The sequence below is a fragment of the Triturus cristatus genome, chromosome 1_2 (assembly GCF_964204655.1).
Source record: "Triturus cristatus chromosome 1_2, aTriCri1.1, whole genome shotgun sequence".
In the NCBI taxonomy this organism is placed as follows: Eukaryota; Metazoa; Chordata; class Amphibia; order Caudata; family Salamandridae; genus Triturus; species Triturus cristatus.
The window spans coordinates 627,848,438-627,872,240 of NC_140580.1; the positions used below are offsets into that span (position 1 = coordinate 627,848,438).

A 23,803-nucleotide genomic window follows, 5' to 3' on the forward strand; every position below is an offset into this window, starting at 1 on the left:
GCAAGCACACACAAGCCCTTGGAGAATCTTGGTAAACAGGATACAAAAGCAAAGTCCAGTATTTTTACTGTCCAAGAAAGAAGCAGTAAGCAGCAGACTAGCCCAACACTGCAACACACAGAGTGGCAATTCCCCTCCTACAGCTTCTCCAGCTCTTCTTCTTGGCATAATCACCTCTTAGTCTACAAGTTTTCCGAAGTTATGGTGTCACAGCTGCAGTACTTATACCAGTTTCTTCCTTTGAAGCAGGCAAACTTCAAAGAAAAGTCTTTGTAGTGCACAAGACCCTGCCTTTCCCTGCCATGTCTCCATACACACTACAGGGGGGTGGAGAAAGCATTGTGTGAGGACTGGCACGGCCCTATTCAGGTGTCAGTGACAGCTCCTCCCACCACTGTAGCTCAGGAAGACCCATCAGCCTGGTGACGGGCCATCAGGATATAAAGGGCACACCTCAGCTCAATTTGTGTGACTGACTAAAGTGAATATACAAACAGCCAAACTGTCAGTCTAAACCAGACATGCATTCCACGGGCAGGCAGAGGCACAGGATGGTAAAGTAAGAAAATGCCCACTTTCTAAAAGTGCATTTTCAAACACACAATGTAAAAACCAATTTCACGAAAAGATTTCTTTTTAAATTATGTAATCCGGGGCACCCAAACTCCAAATCTCTATCCCTCCCCAATTGTAAGTTATGCTTGTAAAAGGTTACAAGGCAGCTCCAGTATTAACCAATGGGAGATATAGTCCTTGCAATAGTGAAAAATGAAATTGGCATCATTTCAATATCAGGACATGTAAAACACACCCGCACATGTTAAACCTCTCACATACATTGCACACTGCCCGTGTGTCAACCTTGGGCTTACCTTAGGGGTGCCTTACATGTTGAAAAGGGAAGGCTTGGTTCTGGCAAGTGGGTGCACTTGCTAGGTTGACATAGCAATTTAAAACTGCACTCCCAAACACTGCAGTGGCAGGCCTGAGACATGTTTGCAGAGCTACTCATGTGGGTTGCACAATCAGTGCTGCAAGCCCACTCATAACATTTGAAAGACATGCCCTGGGCACACACACAGTGCACTTTACTAGGGTCTTGCCGGTACATCAAATATGCCAATCATGGATAACCAATCACATTAACAATTTACACAGGAAGCACTTTCACTTTAGCACTGTTAGCACTGTTCAGCAGTGGTAGAGTGCCCAGAACTCTAAAACTAGCAAAAACGAAATGCTGCATACAGTCGAAAACAGGAAGTCAGAAGCAAAAAAGACAGAAGAACAACTTGCCAAAGATGCCAGGTCAAACATAGGTGATGACCTCATCCAATTAGGTTAGTCCACAGGCGATAAACGGGCTCACTTCTCCTGTGTTGCCTTTGTGGTGTTGGGGAGTAAGGTGTGTGGTTGGGTGGGTGTAATGATGGTGGTGGTCGTCATCATCTCCAAGTGACTACCAGCTGCAAAATGAACACATCCATGGGGTAGTTGCGGTTTCCACACTATTCTGCCTGGCTTCTTTTTATATACCAACGTCAATGAGTCATTTCCTATGTGTATGTTTCACAGGCGTAGGTTTTTGTATGCTATCGGACCTCTACAAGACTCAAACCGGCAATGCGTCTCTTTGGTCATTTCTCATAAATATCCATGCGTTTTTTTTATGGTGGAGATTACAATGGAACGCATACCTTGCATATTTTTATACTTGCGCGACCCAGGTGGTTCCAGCGCAGGTTCTTTTTGACACAGAACTCCTAAAAGTGATGCATGCTCCTTGTAAATATGGACCACTGACAGTGCCACCAATGTGTAAAAAGGTTTGATGCATTGGCGGCGCAAAGCTCCTTGTAAATAAGCCCCTTAATTCTCAGATTCTCTTTTGAGGTCATGTTAGAACATTCACCACTATATTAAAAAGGGCCTGCCAGCACAGCCACATTCCTCTGACCAATCAGACTAATAGATATCGACTACAAAATCTACCTAAAATCTAATACTGGACTATGTAAATGTTCATCCGTTGGGGTTTTTTTATCCACCTCATAATTTGGGGATTATTGGAAATAGAGGGTACATCTCTCAGTTTGTCCCTGCGAGTAGTACATTGGTTCTTAGTAATAGGTATGAGGCCCTTAGCACTTTAGACGTCAATGATTGACTCAGTGCTGATAGAGTTCAGGCCCAAATTAAACTTAGTGCGGTTTCTTCTAGTGACTCTGGGCTTCTGTTTCCCACTGTGTCGGCTGTGAAAGATAGTATTGACCTTAATGGCTTTGGAGACACAATTTTACCCCTAAAGATAGCTTGCGGAAAAGGAACTAGCCAGATGATCACTGAGGAGGTTCAAGTGGGCAGGAGAGAAATAGTTCCTCCTATTGTAACTGGTAATTTGATTGTTACGGTTCCTGTACACAGAGAGGATGTTGATTCTCAACTCCTTTCACTGAATTTGGAGAATACCGTGACACAAGAGATGGGGCATGGGTGGGGAACCCCAATAACGAATAAAATTATGGCTTTATCATGGAATATTGCTGGCCTGCGATCTAAAAGAGGCGATATAAATTGGAAGGTTTTTCTCTTCACTCACCACATAATTGCCCTTCAAGAAACGTGGGAGGCCAAAGACCCCTATCATTTGGATGGGTACCAGTCTTTTAATAAAAATGCCGTGCCTTCCACTATGGGGAGATCACGGGGGGGTCTCTTGTTATTAAGTTACTATACAGTACAGAGTTGTTAGTGACTAGTTCTCCAAACATTTTGGCGGTTAAACTTGAAGGTGCCAACTTGCCGTCATTATTAGTGGTGAATTTTTACAACTCATTCACTAGGTCTGATGAATTGGAGCACCTAAAAGCACTGTTTACATTTTTGGACGAGTATGATGCAAATAACGTTACACCTTATTTTCTTTTACTTTTTGGCGATTTTAATATCCATGTATGTCATCTTAATTGTTTTGAAAATATCAATTATGATCTTTGCCCTCAAGAGGTTACCCATTTTGAACACTCTAAGGGTGGGATGTACCTAGAGAGTATTGTATCTGCCCTTCACTTATTCGCTCCTGTACAAGATTTTTTGTCTCCTGCCCCTACGTTCACTGGTCAAGGCCATTATAGTACGATCGACTATATTTTTGTGTCTTGTCTTTTGAAGGATTCAATAGGTGCCTTTTGTGTTACTCAAAATGCCTTAAGTGATCACAATCCTCTCACTATGGAAATTAAAGTCAAGGCTTTGATGAGGGACAATCCACTGCCTATGATTTCTAATTTAAACCTAGTTTCTATAAATCAGGGAAGACGATTGAGATGGGATGTTATCACCCTCGAGAATTTGTATAATAGTAATAACGAGGATCTAAGCCTATGTTTGTAGACTGAGTCGTAACCAGTGGAAATCCTTGGTGCTTTCGAGAGAATAACAAAACAGGTAGTGGGGAACTTAACCTGCCACGGGAGACCAAGGCCTAAGAAACTAAAACATTGGTTTGATCATGCCTGCTCTAGTGCTCACACTGCACTCCTGTTGGCATTGAAAGAAAGTGGAAAAGACTCAAGTAAGATTATAGAGGCAAGAAGGTCCTATAAAAAAGCTATAAAGGCAAGGAAAATCCAGTTAAGAAATATGGCATGGGATGAATTGTCAGAGGCAAATGTTTTGAAAAATAGCACTAAATTCTGGAAGGTGATTAATAGTCCACTTTTTGATGAGTTGGAGAATTCAAATAAAGACTGTCTTATCCCGCCAGATAGATGGGTGGACCATTTTAGTGGTCTTTATTCTGAGATTCATCAACCTAATCCAGTGAATTATGGGGATATTAATCAGGCTTCAAAAATTCATTTTAAGGACGATGAAGTCCAGGAGGCCATTGTGTTAATGGCAAAAGGTAAAGCACCAGTCCCTGGACCTTTATAGGGCAGATCCAAGGTACTGGGCAAAGATTTTAACTTCTGTTTTTAACGCAGTATCAAAGGCGGGTGCTCCTATGTCATGGGGCAAAGCAGTTATAGTTCCGTTATTTAAAAAAGGGTCAAGAGAAGATCCGGCATGTTACCGGCCCATCTCTCTCTTGGATTCTGCTATGAAGATAATGGGTAAAGTAGTTCTCGTTCGATTAACAAATTGGTTGGAAGATAAATCCATAATTTCTGACTTACAATATGGGTTTAGACAAGGTAAGGGCAGAGTGGGTCAATGCCTCAGTTTACATCTTATCATTGGGAAGTACACGGTCGCTAAGCAGGGGGACTTACATCTGGCATTTATGGATTTGTCCACTGCTTTCGATCTTGTAAATCGTCAAAAATTATGGGCCTCCCTACTGGTACTGGGGCTTGACCCTGTGTTGATATCCTTCCTGGTGGTTATTCACGAGGACACTACCGCAGTCGTCCGCTACAATGAAGACGGGAGTCTGTCAGAAGCATGGCAGGTAAAGCGAGGGGTAAGACAGGTGTATTCTTGACCCCCTGCTTTTCTCGCTTTACATTAATAATCTGGGTGAGGCTCTAATCTCGACCAGTAAGGATATTCCCAGAGCCGGCTCAAAATTGATTCCCGCATTATTGTATGCCGACGACACGGTTCTGCTGGCAAGAACCGCGAGAGGCCTACAAGCCCTCTTAAATGGATTTAATGATTTTATGGTCTCTTTAGACTTAACAATACATTTTAAAAAATCACATTCCATGTCAATTGGTTGTGGGAGGGAGAAAAAGGCAAAATTCTACTGCAATGGGCAGCAGCTCATAAAAGTGCAGACCTTCCCATATTTGGGGATTGTTTTTGATGACAGGAGATCTTGGGTCATGCAACGCGCCCAGAAAAAGAATATTCTTGCTAGGGCGACAGGAGCGCTGTTGGGCTTTGCAAAACGTTTGGGGTGTAAACCCCTACCCACTCTTATGAAGATATATAGAGCTAAGTGTGTTCCTATGGCCCTATATGGCAGCGAGGTATGGGGTTATAAGGCTACGACTGAAATCCAAACAGTAGAAAATGCCTTTTTTCGGAAAATGTTGTCACTTCCCCCTTCTGCTCCTATTTTTAATATACATGAAGACTTGGGGGTAGGTTATCTTACTGATCAAATTTCTGTGGCTCCATTGTTAGGTTGGTTGAGAGTTTGGGCACATCAACCCCCGAATCTAAACCAACTTATTATTCAAGAATGTTTGTCTCTTGACAAAGCTATGTCTATTCCATGGTTTCGATATATTAAAATTAATTTGGAGTCACTTGGCTGCCTCGAATTGTTTGACAAACCAAGTGCGTTGAGTAAAGCGGAGATAAAGGCTGTTAAGACTCAGTTCTTGAGTAGAGCGATGTTATTGAGGGAAGGAGGTGAACTGGGAAAGCCGGCAGTCAGGAGGTTTGTCACACTTAGCATAGGTAGAGAGATCCAGCCATACCTGACCTATATAAACAACCATTTCATCTGTTTTTGTTAATAAGGTTCAAGCATGGCATGCCTCCCTGGCTATTGGCTTACCCTAAGGGTTTTTTCAAAGAGGGAACCCTGGGGCCCTGTCCTTGCGATAACACCTCAGAACAAAACACGTTGCATTTGGTATTTTTTTTTGTAAATTTTACTCTTTGCAGCGTAAGAAATTTATTTTTCCCATTTTTAAGAACTGTAATTTTGAGCAAGTTAGGCCCGCACTGGTTTATCTGCAAATGCTTGGGTCACCACTGGGATGCTTCAGGGTAGCCAGCTATATTACAGGGGCCATTAGGTGTAGAAATAGGGCGCAGTCTTCTTAATAACCTCCCCTTATTTTATTAGTATTGTTTTTGATAGTTGGTGAAAGTGGACTGACGAAGTTGCAATGGTTTTATGGATTTGTGAAAATTGTAGAATCAGTTAGATGATATACTTTTATTGTGTATTACGTGCCAATTGTATTGTATTATTTATTATTTATGAAATGTTGTAAATTGTGTTTTAATCTGTATTGTGTTAGTGGTCTTATTTGATTTTTTGTAACTGTAACTATTTGCATTATGAAACATTGTCCTGTGATTTGATGGTTTTAAAATTTTTAACCGAATAAAGCAATCTTTTTGACTTTTTGACTTTGGACTCACTGCAGTAATGTATGAAAGAGAAATGAATGGTTGAAACCATACAATAAGGTTTTAATATATGCCTATGCACTACAAATATTTGGCCATTTTGCATCATTCATGAAGTAAAGCCAAAGAGTGCATGAATATTTGTACACTTCCTGGACTCCACATCTACTTGTCATCTGGTATTCAGAAAGGTACTCTGGAAAAAGCAGACAAGGAGCTAAAATCTCCTGTCAACTATGAACAGTCTCCATAAAGCAACCATCTCAGTGTTGAGGTTCACATAGGAAGGAAAGGTGAGAAAAGATTCACCACCACAAGAGGTGTACAAGGGGTGTCTTTTACCACCACTCCTTATTTCCTTTTTGTTGTCAATGCAATGTAAGATGTGGTTCAAAATACTTCAGTATATGATGGCTTACTAGTTTCTCTCTATGATATGCAGAAAATTCCATCCTGAAAGAAAGGGCCTCCCTGATTTTGAAACACAAGTTCAGGCTGCACGATCATACTGTAGGGAAAACTAACAAATGCAAATCAAAACTTAATCTATTGTGGTGGCAACCAAGAAGAGGCAAACCCAGTTTGTTCCATCTAGGTAAAGATTGCCTTGAAGAGGCAAATGTTTCCTGGATGGAATGTTGGTGGAATCTAGCAAAATTCCACCATTTGCTGAGTGGCGGAATTTTTTCCCCCATGAGGCTCCAGAAATGTGAGCTGGCAAGGATGAGTGAGATTTGGTGTCCCCTCACATGATTTTCTAACACAGGCAGTCATGAGCTGTCACAAGATATAATGTCAGAGGGCTGCTTCTGGAGTAGATTTGTTGCCGCTCAAGTGATTTTAATTTCTATCAGAGCAGCATCATAATCAACTCGGATGTGGACACGCTCTTGCGCACTGTATGGTTCTGTTTGCGCTGATTTTACAGCACTGCTCGTGCATCTGCCACTAAATTGGAGTGCGAGCAGCTTCACTTCCATATCTTCCTCTCATTGGCAGAACTCTGCGGAATCATGCAAGTTCCATGCACTCCTATTGTTTCCCTGCACCTTGGTATTCATATAGATCAAACTATTATCCTGGAAAATCATAAAAGTGTCAACAAAAATCAGAAGCTGAAGCAAACCTGAATGCAATTTTGCGCTTTGTCAGAAATAAATCGACAAATTGGTACAGGTCAAAGAGGGTAGCCTTATTGCATAGGCAATAGAAATACAAGGACTTGCCCCAACACACACCCACATTCTAGATATCTGCAAAAGACAAGCCTGGATAATATTTCAAATTCTTCCTATGGTCTTTTCTATTGCATTTGCAGGGCCAGGCCTGGAATTCTCTCCTGTGTTATTCCGGATTTGCAATGCTCTCATTAAATATCTGACCTGCACGCTACAATATCTAGAAAATTTCTCTAGAGAAAAGAACAGTATAATGATCTTGCTCCCAGTTTCACAGGAGACAGGTGCAGAGATAAGACTATTTTCAAGTCTAAAGAGCCAGTGTGTAAAAAGGAGTGGGATACATGGACATAATTTAGGGGAAGCCAAGGTTCAGTATATCGTTGGTGAGGAGAGATGCAGTGCATCCACAGAGCCTGCTTGTCTGCTCTCACTTGAAATGGGGTTTATTCTGCAGCTCTGCTTTAAATGTGAGTGGAGGTCATTATGATCCACCCCTGCAGACTGTTATTTTCATCAGGGCCAGATTTGGAACTAAAATCTACCATGACAAAAATGTTCAAACAAGACTGACTCCCTTCCTTTTCTCTAATGTCTTTCTCTGTCTTGCTCTTCTCTCTCTCTCTCTTTCTTTCTTTCTCTCCCGTTCTGGCTCCAGAAGTCGCCTCTTGCCCATTGTGCCTATTGTAATACCTGTGGAAGCTGGAGGAAGTGGCAGAAGCACCTGCAGCAGCCTACTGCCTTAAAAGACAATCCCGAATGACTCCAGCCCACTGGAGAAATGTCCAGTGGAAAAAACGGGCAGAATGGACTTGGTTTTCTTCCCTGCTTCTAAGGCAGGCAACAAGTTTGTCAGAGAGCAGATTTCTCAGACTTAGAGTCAGCAGAGCTGTAAATTAGGTTCAACATCTGTTCATCTCGTCATCCATTTGCTTCTCGCATAGCCCACTCTATTGATCATTCTGAAGTCATTGATGTTTCACAAGACAAGTGGAGTAAACACATTGTTTGAAAACACAAGACTAATCCCAATAATCCATTGATTGACCACTAACTTTGGGCTCTTGGATAATGGGCTACTTGCCAATTACAAATTACAAATGTATTGATCATGCATAGTCAATTAAAACCATTACATGTAAAAATACAATGCTCACTAAAAACAAAACCCTCTAGTACCAAAAATACTGTGTAAGTTACAGAGAGCATGTGGGCAATTCTTGCAACATTAAAATAACTAAATATAAAATAATTTTTCAATGTGGCCACAGTTGCGGTGTACCTGCCTGAGATTGATTATGGATCTTATAGTCATAATCACAAAACTAAAGTTTATTTAATACTGTACAATCAAATTGTGTACTATCGGCAGTAGATAGGTGCGTAGGGTGATGTAGAATTGGAACTTGTTAAACTGTAGAGACTGAAACAAGTTTGCTACTTGTCATAAAGCGCTTCAACACCTCGTCCGGGGTAGTAAGCGCCTTATAAATGCTATTTCAATACAATTAAATTTCAATACAATTGAATTCCAATACACTCTTGTGCACTTACCAGCATAGGAGCAGGCAGAATATAACAGGGAGCACTCTCCCTTAATGGGAGCACGTTTGTGACCGCTCTTAATCCTTTCAGCTTCAAGATGCCACTTAATTACAAACCAGCTCACGAGAATGGTGAACTACAAAGCCCAGCCGATCTGCTGTGTAACTAGCATTGTTCATTCAGAATGCCTTAAGCTGTGGCAATCTGAATGAAGTGGGGGGGAGGGAAAGGTTGGAATGTACAGGCGGCAGGCTGGAAGAGGAGCGGTTGGTGAGAAGCCGTGCTTTTATGCTCTCCACCAGTAGGCGTATTTATGACGCTTGCTTTAACTACATTTAATCAACTTCTAGCCTTCACAAACTTTCTTGAACAATGTTACTACAATGGTGATGAGGATGAGATCAAGTGTCTGCCCACTGTGAGGAAATTAGGAAAACCAGGAGTATTATCTTGTGAGGAATTTTTAAAATCGGCAGTGAAGAATTTAAATGACTTGGAAATTGGAGTTGTAACAGGTACTGAACTTTTATTCGAACACCCTTTGTTATGCAAACATACTGTGCTACCAGATACCTTTTCCACTCTCACAAGGTTAGAAACCTTTTAAGTACCCTTGCGTTACTACACTATTACCCAAATAAGCCATTTCGTTCCAGTAGCATGCACATTATCGCCCACTGGTGAAGGCCTACAATGAGGAAGCAGGCCTTGAACAACTGGCATATTCCAAAGCAGAAGGGCTCTAAGGCTAATAGAACATTCAAACTACTGAGGGTAGAATGTTCTAATTTAAAAAGCGAGAAACAGAAGGACAAATATTGGAATGTTTGAGCATAAGGTACCAGTCATTATTAGCGCTGAGACATTTTGTTGTCTATAAACGGAGCTTTCAGCGTTCTACTGTTCAAATAAAAATGAAGGAACAAGTCCTACTCCTTAGAATTCACCCTGGAGAATGTAGAATTACATATGAGATGCCTAAATAAAAGTATCATCGTCTGCAAACTATATAATCCATAAAGAACTATCAGTCCCGTATATTAGTGATATAATAAATGTTGCAGGTCTCACCTTTTGGCATGGTGTTTGGTCAAAAGACGAAACAAAATTCACAAAAGAATTAATTATGGACTGTTTAGCCATCGATTGAAGAAGGAAGATACAATGGCTGGAGTACATTCTCAATCTCTTAAAATACTGTAAAATTGACATTGATGGGAAAGACCCCCCTTTCTATACAGGAGTTTAGGAAAAGGGAACTTAAGTCAAAATACTTAAAAATAATGGAAAATGAAAGAGAATGGACTGCTAGCCAAAAACATAGCGTCATTTCATATTGTGAATGACCGTTCGTGAGGGGTTTACAACCATATTTAATATTGGTGAGAAACGTAAAACAGAGATTCTACCTAACAAGGTTAAGGATGGGTACACTACACTATTTAGTTGCTTTCCTCAGAGTGGAAAAATGGAGTCACAAACTGCCAAACTGCCCATGTGACGGAAAATCTCTACAATCACGATGCACTTTATTCTTTTTTTGTAGTTTTTACAAGGGCATCCCTTAATCAGTTTTAAAACCCCTCTTTTTATCTAATATGGTTTTTAATTATAAATATGCTTTTAACTTTGTATGTAGTCTAGAAAATGTGAAAATCATAAATTCTGTAATTCGTTTCGTACAACTAGCAATTAGGAAAAGAAAAGATTATTCACATCTGGATTCATTGACATATGAAAACCTAGATGACTACCCCTAGTACTGTTTTTAATTATGTACTCTTGTTAAGACTTGACACTCCGCACTTTAGGTATCACTATGCACCTTTATGCACCAGCACTTTACCTCCTAAGACTGGATGTAATGTCCCCTGATTAGCCTATAATGCTTTATTGCCTCTAGCCCTCTAAGCATGTTTAATGACTCCTCCATGGATTTTAAACATCTTACAAATGTATTTTAAAATTCTTTTCTCTGTATTTGTATGAACTAGAAATGACAATGTAAATGTAGGAATGTTTTCATAATAGTATGCTTTTATGGTGAGATTTGTTGCACCGAATAAAGCTAATTTTGTTTTAATTTGAATTGCATCATCAGTGTTAAAAGACTGTAAACATACTTATAATATTTATTAACTTTATATTCTACTGTGCATTGGCAAATTAATGCTTGCTTTTATCTACTTGGAAAGGAACCAGCAACTTAAAATGTCATTAGTTGTCTTGTCCTCTGTTCTCTGCAGGATGAAGACTATGGGTGTAGAGGGAGTAACAGGCATTATATTTCATTTAAGATAGCAATAGAGGGAATCTGCTATTCGCATGGGGACTTCTTCTGGGAAATTATGCATTGCAGTGACAACCACTACATTTGTCACCCCTAAACACACCAGATTAATCATCAAAATGTATGTTCATTTTAACCTTCTATTATAATTCTTAAATGTTGTCTTTAAAAATATTTTGGTGCACATTCATTAAGTAGTCTTGATCTCCCTCATACCTCCTTCTTTTTTTCTTCTCTTCCGTTATTCAATAATAGCCTTGTAGCAGCAGTGAAAGAACTTTAACATTTTTTTGTGCATTAAGTGAATGTCGTATCAAATCCGAAAATGCATTGAACATTAATGTGTTTATTTTTAATTAAGCTTATCATTGGAGACCATTTAAGACACATGAATATAAGTTTGATAGAAACCAAGATTTAAACATATGAAAACTACCTTCATTTAAAACAACACATAAGCACAAAGTGCTATTACATAATAATATTGTCAAGGTCCGCTGCCATGTTTTCTTAGATTAAAGAATACATGAACAGATTGCCAGTCTTTATTTTTTACCATGATCTAAAAGCTATAACAAACTGCTGTGAGGTGGCAGTACATCTTTAGGACAACTGGTCCCTTGCTATTTAAAAAATGGCGACAAAATGTAAAAAAAAATTCATACCATTTTACTTAATTTGGAAAATACACTATCATTTTAGCTTGTAAGTTGGAAGCTCATAGCAGCAAAGATATTCAATTCTAGCGGAACTCCTGATTTTGAAAGCAAAGGTAACTGCACACTAATTTGTGTCAGCTTGATTATATTTAACATGTATTTCTAACGTCCACTTGAGAACTATCCCTCAGAATTAGGAGGATTGCACTGAACTACACAATTGAACTACAAAAGTGTTTATTTTCATTTAAAATGCTATGTGTTAACTGACATTTTCACCTAACTAGAACAGCAGTATATATATATATATATATATTCACTTAAAAAACCATAGGTTTCGCACACGTTATAGTTAGGAATTAGCATTTAAAAAACCTTGCAAATTCACTTAAAAAACCATAGATTTCACACATGTTATAGTTAGCTGGACATTTCCCTCGTAAAAAACCAATGAAATTTCCCCGTTATAGTTAGTGCAGGCAACTATAACTCACGCGACCGCAATCCTCTGCTGATGACGTCAGATATTACATCACTGATTACATATGTGTCTTTCTGAAAAAAATAATTTTTAATATATGGATAGCTAAAGAATAATGGAAGAAGACATGGGTAAATAGGTGTCTAAATACAGTGATGTAATATCTGACGTCATCAGCAGAGGATTGCGGTCGCGTGAGTTATAGTTGCCTGCACTAACTATAACGGGGGAATTTCATTGTTTTTTTACGAGGGAAATGTCCAGCTAACTATAACATGTGTGAAACCTATGGTTTTTTAAGTGAATTTGCAAGGTTTTTTAAATGCTAATTCCTAACTATAACGTGTGTGAAACCTATGGTTTTTTAAGTGAATTTGTACGGTTTTTTAAATGCTAAGTTATGTATTTATTAATATTTTTTTTTTCAGGTCTTTCACCGTGCGCTCAGAGAGTGGTTTATATTTCATGAAAACCCTAGTCTCAAATTTTCTCAATTTCTTTCCTGGGGTTTACTGGAAGGATCTGTGAATATTTGCACATATATAGGCAGACATAGAACAAGTGCAAATAAAACTTTATTTTGGAGTAAAGCCGTGAGTTATATGAATGTGAGGCTTCACTAGGTAGAATGAACCATATTATTGATGCCCTGCTGCCTTTATGCTTTATGACATTGACCCCCCCATGCCTCCCACCCCACGTTGATGCCTTTATGATCTAGGCCCTACCTTCACTGGTTTATACTGATTTGACTACAGTTCTTTATTTAACACACTCTTGTATCTACATTGTAATATCATTTGCTAATATTTTACTAAGCAATTATGTCTGATTGAGCTACATACCTCATAAATGCTGACATATTTCTGCAGTGTTGAACATATGCACCCTTCAGGACGTTCATTGTAGAATGCTGTAATGTAGTCCAAACTTAAATGGTGTAACCCCCTTTGGGATCAGCAGCATGCCACCTACATTAATTATTTGTGACTGGAGAGAATTGAAGTTTAACTCCATATTATTGACAGAGAAAATCATATCACCTTAGTTCAATGTTGAAAGGTCCTTATTTAAAAGTCCACTTCCTGCTCGGCTTCTGGTGGTGTTTACTAGATTACATAGGTAGCAACCACATTACTGGAGGCAGTTAATTTTCAAAATGGTGATAGGAGATGATATGGTTCGCTACACCTAATTCACAAGTAGCACTCATGAAATTCCTTGGTTTGTATAAAAAATAAGGTTTTTTTTCCTGATCTCCTCCCTATTTAAAAATACTCACAGGTTCCCCTATTAAATACTATGAAAATTGTTCAGGCAGTTTACTCTAGCAATCAACTTACTGCCTGCTCATCCAGATATTGTCTTATATGACTTTGTGGGTTTTATGAAACATAAACCAATTTCTCATGTATATTAGTTGACTTCTGAACAAGGCCCCAATGGGGATACTTGTCTGTGTTTCAAAATGTAGACCACACAGCGGATCACCAGTGAAAGTGACTCCTTTACCAATTCCGGCCAAACTAATAATAACCAACTGCATCTACAGGTTCTTGAGCCTGCCACGGACATGCTGGGGTGTAGGCAACTACACTGAGTGTCGTTTCACAAAGGCTAAGTTCGCAGAAAGAGTAAATATTTGCTAGGTGGTCACAATGAAGGGAAGAGGAAAATATAATTCCAGCTACAATCTAGATTATTTTGTGCCAGACCTAGGGTTAGGTTAATCTACATTTCCCTACTGAGGCTGAAAAACTTTCAAGTTATCTACTGCCCATAATCAGACTTCCATGCCAAGGTTCTGTCCATCAGCCTCTTGAAAAGAAAAGCCGACAAACCTGCTTTTTATAATCATTTCTCAGGAGGACGAAAATGTCTGTTTTTGATTGACTTTCGAGAAGATTCAGTTCATAATGTGCAAAATAAATCTAACATATGCAATATGGAGGACTGCAAATTTGAATGTTACAAGATTAGCACCTGCCATGCGAACACAGCATACTACCTACATAAAAACAATAGATATTGAACAAGATTCAAAGAAAGCTATTTCATCTATACTTCCACCCTCATGTTGCATCTCAAAAGAACACAGCTGGTTCTGGGCAGCAGACAGGGTTCACAGCCTGAGTCTGCATCTGTGTACAGTCACACTGGGCACACAAAGTCTAGAACTGGTGCTTCGCTACATGTAGAAATGTCTCCAGCTTGTGTCAATATGGAAGGTTAGGTTAGTACATGAGTTGAAACACAGAATAGTGGTTCAGCTTTCAGTCTGAGAATCTTTGTAGTTGTACAACCGCCCTTTCTGGGGGAGGGGCTGAATTCCCCTATCAAAGATGGTCACGCCCACACAGAAGTAAGTCTTCAGTGCCCATTCAGGGGTCAGTGTGCAAAGCGCCCTAGCAAAATTACTGAGAGGCTGATCCCTAGTGCACTGGCAGTTTCTGTGCAGGAGAAGTCCTACTCTCTTTTACAAAGTGGATGGAGCCCCTGCATGCATGGTGCACTCTGTGATAGCTCCCCCTAGGTGAGGGAGTGTTTAACATGGTTATTAACAATCAGTAGAAGACATACAATGATGGACGGAATGCAGTGCAAATCAAACATTCACCCCCAGTCAGAAGATCTGGGTTAAATCTATTGTTCTTTTTGCTCACCATGTCACCTCAGTTTTGACCCTGCCATATGCAAATCAGTCTTGACCTTGCTCATCATAGGAACAGTCCAGCCCGATCCGACAAGCCAGGTCCTCGCTGGACCACAAGCATTCTGGGACCGGTTTCAGGGTATCACCCCTCATCAGCCAGACTAGCCTAGCTGATGAGGGTTGATGCCCCAAATTCGGTCCCAGGATGCTTGTATATAGTCCAGGTAGGACCTGGCCTGGCAGGTCTGGCTGGACTGTTCCCTTTGGGAGCATGGTCAAGACTGATTTGCCTATGGCTGGGTATACACTGGAATGGCATGGTGAGCAAAAAAAAGAATGGATTTAGCCCCAGATTTCTGCAGTGGGGTGAATGTTTGACACTGTTCAGTATGTTGTTCATCAATTTTTTTTTAATGCTTTTGTCACTCGAGTGGGACGGGTATGCCCAGACATGGGACCCTTGCTTTGAATTCCAAATTCTGGCTGATGCTTGTTTCCGATCTAGGGAGGACCTGGCCCGGCAGTTCGGGCTGGACTGTTCACCATGGGGGTCATGATCAAGACTGATTTGCATATGGCTGGATTTAAACTGGAATAGCATGCTGAGGAATAAAATGATGGATGCAGGCCCAGATCTATGTATTGGGGTGAATGTTTGACATTGTTTAGCATTCTGTCAATCCGTTTTTTTTGTGCTTTTTCACACTGAGTGAAACAGGTATGTCCAGACGGTGGTCCTGAGCTCTCCATGTCACTGGAGTCAAGCTAGCCTGGCTGATGAGGGGTGATGCCCCGAAACCGGTCCCAGGATGCTTGTTTCCAGTCCAGGGAGAACCTGGCCTGGCAGTTCAGGCTGGGCTATTCCCATGGGCAGGTGGGTCAAGACTGATTTGTATATGGCTGGGTTAAAGTTGGAATGGGATGGTGAGCAAAGAAAAAAATGGATTCATGCCCAGATCTCTGTACTGGGTGAATGTTTGACATTGTTCAGCATTCTGTCCATCTATTTTTTTTTGTAATTGTCACCCCAAGTGGGACGGGTATGCCCACATGCAGGTCTCGTGCTCTCCATGCCAAAAAACAATGAATTCAGGCCCAGATTTCAATACTGTGGGGAAAGTTTGACATTGTTTTGCATTCTGTCCATCAATTGTATTTTCTCCATCAACATTCCGTGACATATATTTACCTCAATCCTCCATGGGCGTTTTGTCAATGCATTTGACTTATTAATATGGAGCACGTACACCAATGCATTGCTGAGTTTCCATGGGGCCTACACCACGATGCAAAGAAGAGACTAGTTACTTTTATTTGAACTGCTCTAAACTTACACCCTTGCAATCAGTGTTACTAAGATGACAAAACAAAAAGCACAAATTCTTCTCCAATACCAAAATCCCCAGAGACACTAGGGGGGGATTTACTTAGATTGACATAAAGCAGCACAAAATCTCTTTTTAAGACTTACTTTCCAGGCTAAACTTGTTTATCACTGGAAATAACGTGAAAATAACGCAAAGCAGCACATAGAACTGGTTTGCATTACTTAACGCCAAGAGGGCATACCATGGGTGGAGCATGCAACCATCCACTGTTTCTGACGCTAAACCCTATTCACTAAATAAAGTAGACAGGGTTTAGCATCAAAAAACTGTGCCCTTTTGTAGTAGGCCCAACGGAGGAGAAATGCTTTCATTTCTCCTTCCTTTTCTGACTTTGTACGTGCTCTGCACTTTACATCACACATACAAAGCAGGAAAAGGGTTATATAGTAGAACCCTTCCAGTACAAAACCTATGCTAAACTCACGGGGACAACCTTGCACTATGGCGCAAAGGTGTCTCAGTGGCGCACGGCAGCTGATTTCGGTGCCGGTAATAGGAAAAGGGGAGGAGAGTGCCATATTTCTGTAAATACGGCTCTCTCCACCTCTCTCCTTTTCTTGCAGCACAGCATTTGGAACTGCTGCACTGCGCTGCATGAGGATGTGGTAAATCTGGCCCCAAATCTACTGCAAACCCAAAGTGCATTCCTAACACAATTTGCAAACTATTGTCCTTATACTATTGCAGTAGTTCAACAAATGCAGTCAAGCAAGTCATGCAATTAACTAATTCTTTCCCTTTTTTTCTCTTGCATTATCACTATTTGCTCAAATATGTAAGAGCCCATCTAAAGTCATTTTAGTTGGCTTCCGTGAATGCTATGCTATCTAGGGGACATTTAAAGACCAGTGTGCACCTGTGCAAACATTAGTTTGTGCCCCTACGTTTCTACACAATAAGCTATGATGCTTTACCTAATCATTAATATTTGTATACGCCTTCGGTAGTGCTTTGCATAGATAATCATATTATCACGAAAAGTTTCTCTCTAGATTCTCCACAAGAAAAAAGTAATTCTTAACATTTTTTCACAATATTGTCAGTTAGGTAGAGGAAAACCCAAGCTGAACTTAGCCTCGGTTGTCTAGATTCAGAGGGCTGGATTGAACTGACCTAGGAAGCTTATGCGTCTTATTGTTACCTTCATTTAACCTCCTCTATTTCCCTTTCTATGCATTTAACTTCTCCCACTCACCTGTGCTGCCGGACAGAAATGGGCCGCAGCACAAGCCGCAATAGTAAAGGGTACGTTTACAAAGATATGTGCACTGTCTGATAGGCACCATTTGGGGGGGCACAACATGTGGCCCCCTGGTCGGGCCATAGCAGAGGCACACAGGTGACTGGGGCCCTGATAGGGGCCCCCAAAGTCACTTTCTGGCAGCCTTAGGAAAAGGCTGTGGGAAACTGACCTTATAATCCCGACAGCGGTGCCTCAGCAGGCACCGCCCCATTGTAGGGATTATGAATCTGACCACCGCCCCGATCGGCTCCTTGAGCTTGTTGGAGGTGGCGGTCTTTCCCCCCACTCATTGCACTCCAACTGCCGGCATCGTAATGCGGCGGTCCGACCGCAGCCCCAAATGTCGGATGGAACACCACCGACGGCCTGTCGGTCTGTCCGACATTGTCATTGGGCCCAAAGTGAGGAATCGAATGGGAGTATGGCAAGAGACAAGATACCACCTCACTCAAAGTTCCTTCATAACACACAATAGCAAAGTATGTCATGGCGTACAGTTTTATGCACAATCTCAACATGTATAAATGAACTGTCCTCAATCTTGTAAGTATAGATCCAAGTAGTGCACAATTTGCCAAAAGAGTCAATAAACATTTGTATGTAATTCTGGGACTAAAAGCTATTATGGACTGACTTTGAAGTGAAATTACAATTGGTACACATATTGGGACCATAATTGGCAGGCTTGGGAAAGAGGTTGAGGGCTGCATAGGCATGGACACTGATCTACCCTCTCACCTCTGTGAGGTACTGCCTCCTTGACTGGGTTGAAGCGCATTGGCAAGGCAGTGTGGGGTACCTTCCAGAGCTATTGCCCTCGCCGTACCTGTTCTGTGGATAAATAGGAAATTTCAGATTCAAGAGCTCTCAATCTATCACCTTACACAAACACTAAGTCCAAAACTGTAAGAAAAATGGCTACCATAGCTTCTATAAAATACCTTTATTTTATAATAAACAACAATCTTTCTGTGCTATCGACAAACAGTCCCATTCTCACTGTGCAAGGATGAATGGAATGCTACAGCTTACATTTGTATTTTGCACCATTAATTGTTGTAATAGTTAATAGTTATGGACCTCTTTTGGTGACTCCGGCCGGCATCGGTTGCTGTTCCACCATAACTCCAGAGCTGCCACCAAGCATGCCAACAGGAGGCCTATTGCTAAAATGCAGAAGACTCCTGCAAAACTGTGGAGTTTCAGTGCTTTGCCATCAGTCTGAGCATTTTCGTGGCTGTTCAGGTCACACCGGCCCATTCGCGGCCACCATTTTTGCTTAAGAACATCCAGGTCACCTGTATCTTGAAGTTCCAGGATCCTATGCGAAAAAAAGTAAAGTTTAAATGAAATCTGAAGCATAAAACTATTTCTATTGTTAAACTGGCAGCAAACAATAATGTGACAGCATAGAGGACGAGGTGCAAGCTGGAGATTGGAATATATGAAACCAAAAACATCAACGGCACACAGCAGAAATTTGAGACAATTTAGAATTTTTGACATGGTATATTTTGGACAGAAACCGGCTTTGAGATTTCAAAAACATGCTCTTAAATTTTTGGGAATGCGCTCAATAATTTTGATACTCAACCGAAAATGTCAAAACATGACTTTAAGTTCTGCAAAGTGAGCCAAAGTGCAAGAAAACTTTTCATTTTCTCTATATTGTAACATTTCTCTGCATTGTAATAAGTTCTTTTTAGATCTAACTATATTCTCTATATTACAATGTAAATTAGAGTCCCAAGACTAGCAATATAATGATGTTATTCTATTGTTGACATTTCCACAAAGAAAGTTTGGATCATTGTTCTTATGAGCATAGAAATATCAAATCAGAGACGAATTCCATAATTTTTGGGGGGAATTGCCAGTTACTATATCATACTTTCAGCGCACCAGCAATATCAGAGGTTCTTGAATGCGAAAAAGTGGTATAAATTCACATTGTGCTTACAGTTTGCATAAGAGCAATGAATCGGTAAATACTATTTTCCCACTGAACTAAATTACCACCTATACACCTGTATTTCAAACAATACTGAGCCTATGTGCAGAGACCGATGTGACTTTTTATTAATTTGGAAAACATAGACAGTAGAATGAAAGAAATAGATATGTTATATATAATCTTTTAGCTACAAACAATCCACCGAGCTTTACTGTGATTGCCACTCTGTAATGTCATGGCTGTGAAACAGTGAACTCCGCAACTTCACACATTAGTCTTACAAATTTGAAAAATGTATGAAGTGAGAAAACGTGCACAATTTCACGTGTCGTTCTTGAACTTCCAAATAAACTCCTGCTAATCTGCATTTCTGATCATTTAAATTTCAGAAACACATTGAGTCGTGTCTCTAACTATTAGGGTGTTCTCCAGTCAGGAAAGTGCTCACAATTGTCTCTCAGCAGATAAGAGCTGACAGGAGGTGCATGGTGGTGCTTGGATGTGGACATGCTGCCGGTTTACAAAAGACACAGGGCCATATTATCAAGAACGGCGATAACATTATCGCCGTTTTAGCGGCAGGAAACTGCCGCTAAAGTGGCGATAAGGGGCTTGATAATATGCCCTAGAGAATTCCAATAGATGCCCAGGTTCTGGTGTGAAGGACATCAAACCTGGGCTTCTATTGGAATTCTCTAGGGTATATTATCAAGCCCCTTATCGCCGCTTTAGCGGCTGTTTCCTGCCGCTAAAACGGTGATAATATTATTGCTGTTCTTGATAATATGGCCCACACAGTGAGCCATATGTAATAGGCTATCGTAATACCGGTCAGTCATACTTTCGAATAGTCGGCACCCCTGGTGGTTGATGAACTTTAGAAGGGTTTGCAGTGCGGACATTTCACCAAAGGGCACAGACAGCCACACTCCCAGCACTGGTGTTTGCCCTACGGAGATTGCTGTTGTTCTTTTTAATGGTGGTGTGGCCCCCGTGCCCATGCCCACCCCCTCACACTGCATTTCACAGCTCTGTTTAATTGGGTGCAGTGCAGGAGGTGACATTTCCGTCTTCAATAAAAGGCACATACCCTTTGGAAGCGGCGGTGTATAAGACCAGACAATGAATTTGCCTGGTTCAGAAAACACAGTGAGTGAGATAGGTTTCCACAGTGGGTTCGGGGTGGGGGAGCAGGGAGCAGGGAGTGGGAGAGGTTCTCCCCCTGAGGTTCTCTCGTTCGTCCTTCCTTCCCACTTTTCTACCTTTCTCGCTTGCTCCGCCTTAGTCGAATGATGAAGTGTGCCTCCTCCTTCCCCAAAAACGATTGCCCATGCCTAACTACTGCTACCGACAGCACAAATTACACGCCTAAGTGCCAGAGCCCAGTTGGATGAATAAAGGTGCACAATAGTTATTTGTAGTAAATGGCAAAGATTACCAGGGACGAGGAATGCCTTTCTCTGAATTTGGAATTCATGGCATTCTTTTTAATTTCAAATCATTTTTATTGAATTTTAAAAAAAATAAGCAAATAAATAAATAATGATAAACACAGTGATAGTGATAAATACAATAATAAGATGCTAACCAATGGTAAAAATGAGAGAGAATTCTTTCATTGTCACCATTTTCTCTCTGACTCATTATAATCTGAGCTCTCGCCAGGAAAACCTTCTCCATTATAGTCACTTGTCAGATAAATAAATTAACATCTTCCAAGTAACCCTGTGCAATAACGTTTTCAGAGAGGAGAAAGGCTAAAGTTGCATGGCTTGAATTTGCCTGGTTCAGAAAACACAGTGAGAAGTCTTCCCACAGTGGGTCGGAGGGGGGGGGGGGGGACGCTGAACGATCAGAGAGAGGGGGAGGTTCTCCCTGAGAATTTAAAAAAAATGGCGGCAATTGGTTTATTTTCCATCACAATTCACTTCAATAACTTGATAGAACCTTCAAGGAGGTTACTAGACAGACTACATCAGAAGTACTTGCTAGACTGCATATATTCAGTTTTCTTTTCAAGTATTTAGAGCAATATATTTAGTTCTGCCATTTCCTGCATAACTGTAATTTACTCCAAAATCATTATGTGTGCTGCAGCCAGCTTGTGCTCTCAGCAAAACTCTGTCATTTGCCCAGCTTGCATAGACCAGGCTTTCTACAACGCCAGTGTGGCTAAGGAAGGGTGTTGCCGGTACCACACAGCCATCACCACCCCTGCTTCTGCAGTAGCACCCTTGATAGCTCCAGTAACGTTTGATGTGTACTATTCACTGTTGTGTCTGTGACAGTCGGTTTGTAATGTATTGTTGACCATCAGGCAGTAACCTGAGTTCCAGTAGGGTATTATTATTACCTCACTTATCAAATATTTGCATCCTTGGACAGATAAGAGCCTCACTATACCAGGATTGAAACTTATGAACAGGAACCAACTCAAAGAAACGTGCAGCTGGTTAATTACTTCCCTGCCCTGCACTGCTTGCTCACAAAGCTATGACCCATGGTTTAACCTGGACATCTGCAGACCTGTTTCTTGCACACAGATGATTACCACAGGAATGTAACTCAGACAAGGTAACTTCCTTGCATTCAAACTTGTGACCTTCAGATATGTCACCAGGTCGCTAAAGGAGCATTAATTGGCTGTGGCAGGATTTACTTTGTAGAAAACATAACTGCAGAGTCCCAAAGATTTCTGTGGAGCCCACTGCTCAATGTCAGTGCTGCCAAATGGCAGGGTGGCCGAGGAACAAGACGAGGCCTCCTAGTCCTGATTTCACCTCATTCCTCTTCCGTCCACCAGACTACATTTCCTGTGTCTTTATCTCACTCTCGCAGGATCCTTTTCATCCTTGCCTTCTCCCTTTAAAACTGTTTTCTTTCTCGTTTTTCCTCCTTTCTCTCATTTCTTCCTTTCTCACTTGCTCTGAGTCATAGTTTAGTAAAGAAATATAACCGTCCCAAAAATGAGTGCCAGTTCCCAACAACTTAGGGTGACCAGATTCTCAAAACAAAAAACGGGGACAGGTCATAGACATAGAAGTAGGACTATGGTTTGCAGTAACCATCGACATAAAAGTAGGACTATTTGACAGCTGTCATGGACATAGAAAAAGGACTACAATTACAGCTCCCTCCACAGACCGAGATGAAGCATTGCAGACAACAAATCCGCGGTCTTTTATTGGCAACCCTCTCCTTCACACAGCAGCATTAGTACTTTTTATTACATTTACACTTTTAAAGACTATAGCATATATTTGCCAAAAATCAATAAAACTTCACAGGCTAGCAAACGCCAGATTTACTAGCTTTATTAACGCTCGTTTCTATAGCTGCACGTCAGCACCACATAAAGTACAACTCACCAATGTTGCTTAGTTGCTCATGACAGAAAAGCATGGGAGGTAAACTGCGGAATGCTAAATTGCCAAATGCAGCCATGGACCAATGTACAAAAAAAACTTCTCTCCAGGTATTACTGCCTTAGGGTCTTAAGGGTGGCAAAGGTTGGCCGACCACACTGTCCTCCCACATTTGCGTAGTTACTGCTGAGATGTCATGTTACCTTACTGGGGTATGTATAGGGCACTCTAGCCATTGGTATCATCTCATAGTGCAATAGTGTGAAGACCTGAGCAAAAAGCTCGAGCAGCGCTGCTCGCCTCTCCCACAGGCGTTAACCCTGCCCTTTTAAGTCCTTTCCTGCTAAACAGTTTGCCGTGATCTGAAAGGTCATTCAAAAGGTCAAGTCATAGCTTTGATATGAAGAACACAAAGCATGCATCAATTGGTTATGAATAAAACATGCAATGAGCAATGCATTAATCCTTGCACGGTATGCATAAGGGCTACTGAAAAGTTTGTATGACTATGAATACAAGCTACAGGATGAAGAAATATTGTTTTATCCAAAGAAGAAACTTTGGCTGGCACGATGACGTAGGTGGCGCTGCGTTTAAAATGTCTCTCTTCAAAGGATTTCCCTTCTTGCTACAGCGCTCACCTCAGTGACGACACATGCCGTAAACAGTGCAAAGAGAGCATGCGCGCGCATGCTCAACCGGAACAATGAAAAACAGGGACATTTCTGTGTTTAACGGGGACACTGTTTGAAAACAGGGACATTTGAGTCACTTGGAGAAAAGTGTCGGGACACGGGGACACTTCCCCAAAAACGGGGACCGTCCTGGGAAAACGGGGACGTCTGGTCACCCTACAACAACTACAACTAACAGCACAAATTACACTCCTAAGTGCCCAGTTGAATGAGAGGTGTGGTGCAGCGGCCAGGGCAGCTGAAGTGAGAGCACAGG

The 23,803-nt window shown here is 41.1% G+C and overlaps 1 protein-coding gene across 3 annotated transcripts in view; it reads right to left on the minus strand.

Moving 5' to 3' along the window:
• Positions 1-23,803, minus strand: part of GRID1 (glutamate ionotropic receptor delta type subunit 1) — a 2,258,979-nt gene that overhangs the window by 17,194 nt on the left and 2,217,982 nt on the right. Inside the window, exons 15-16 of one of the 3 annotated variants that reach the window (XM_085615049.1) lie at positions 18,614-18,854; positions 18,272-18,364 (exon numbers count right to left, since the gene is read on the minus strand). In XM_085615049.1, the coding sequence (XP_085471175.1) occupies positions 18,272-18,364; positions 18,614-18,854 (334 nt within the window). Of the gene's footprint in view, positions 1-18,271; positions 18,365-18,565; positions 18,855-23,803 lie in introns of all 3 variants that reach the window. The other 2 variants (XM_085615050.1, XM_085615053.1) reach the window with 2 other exon arrangements.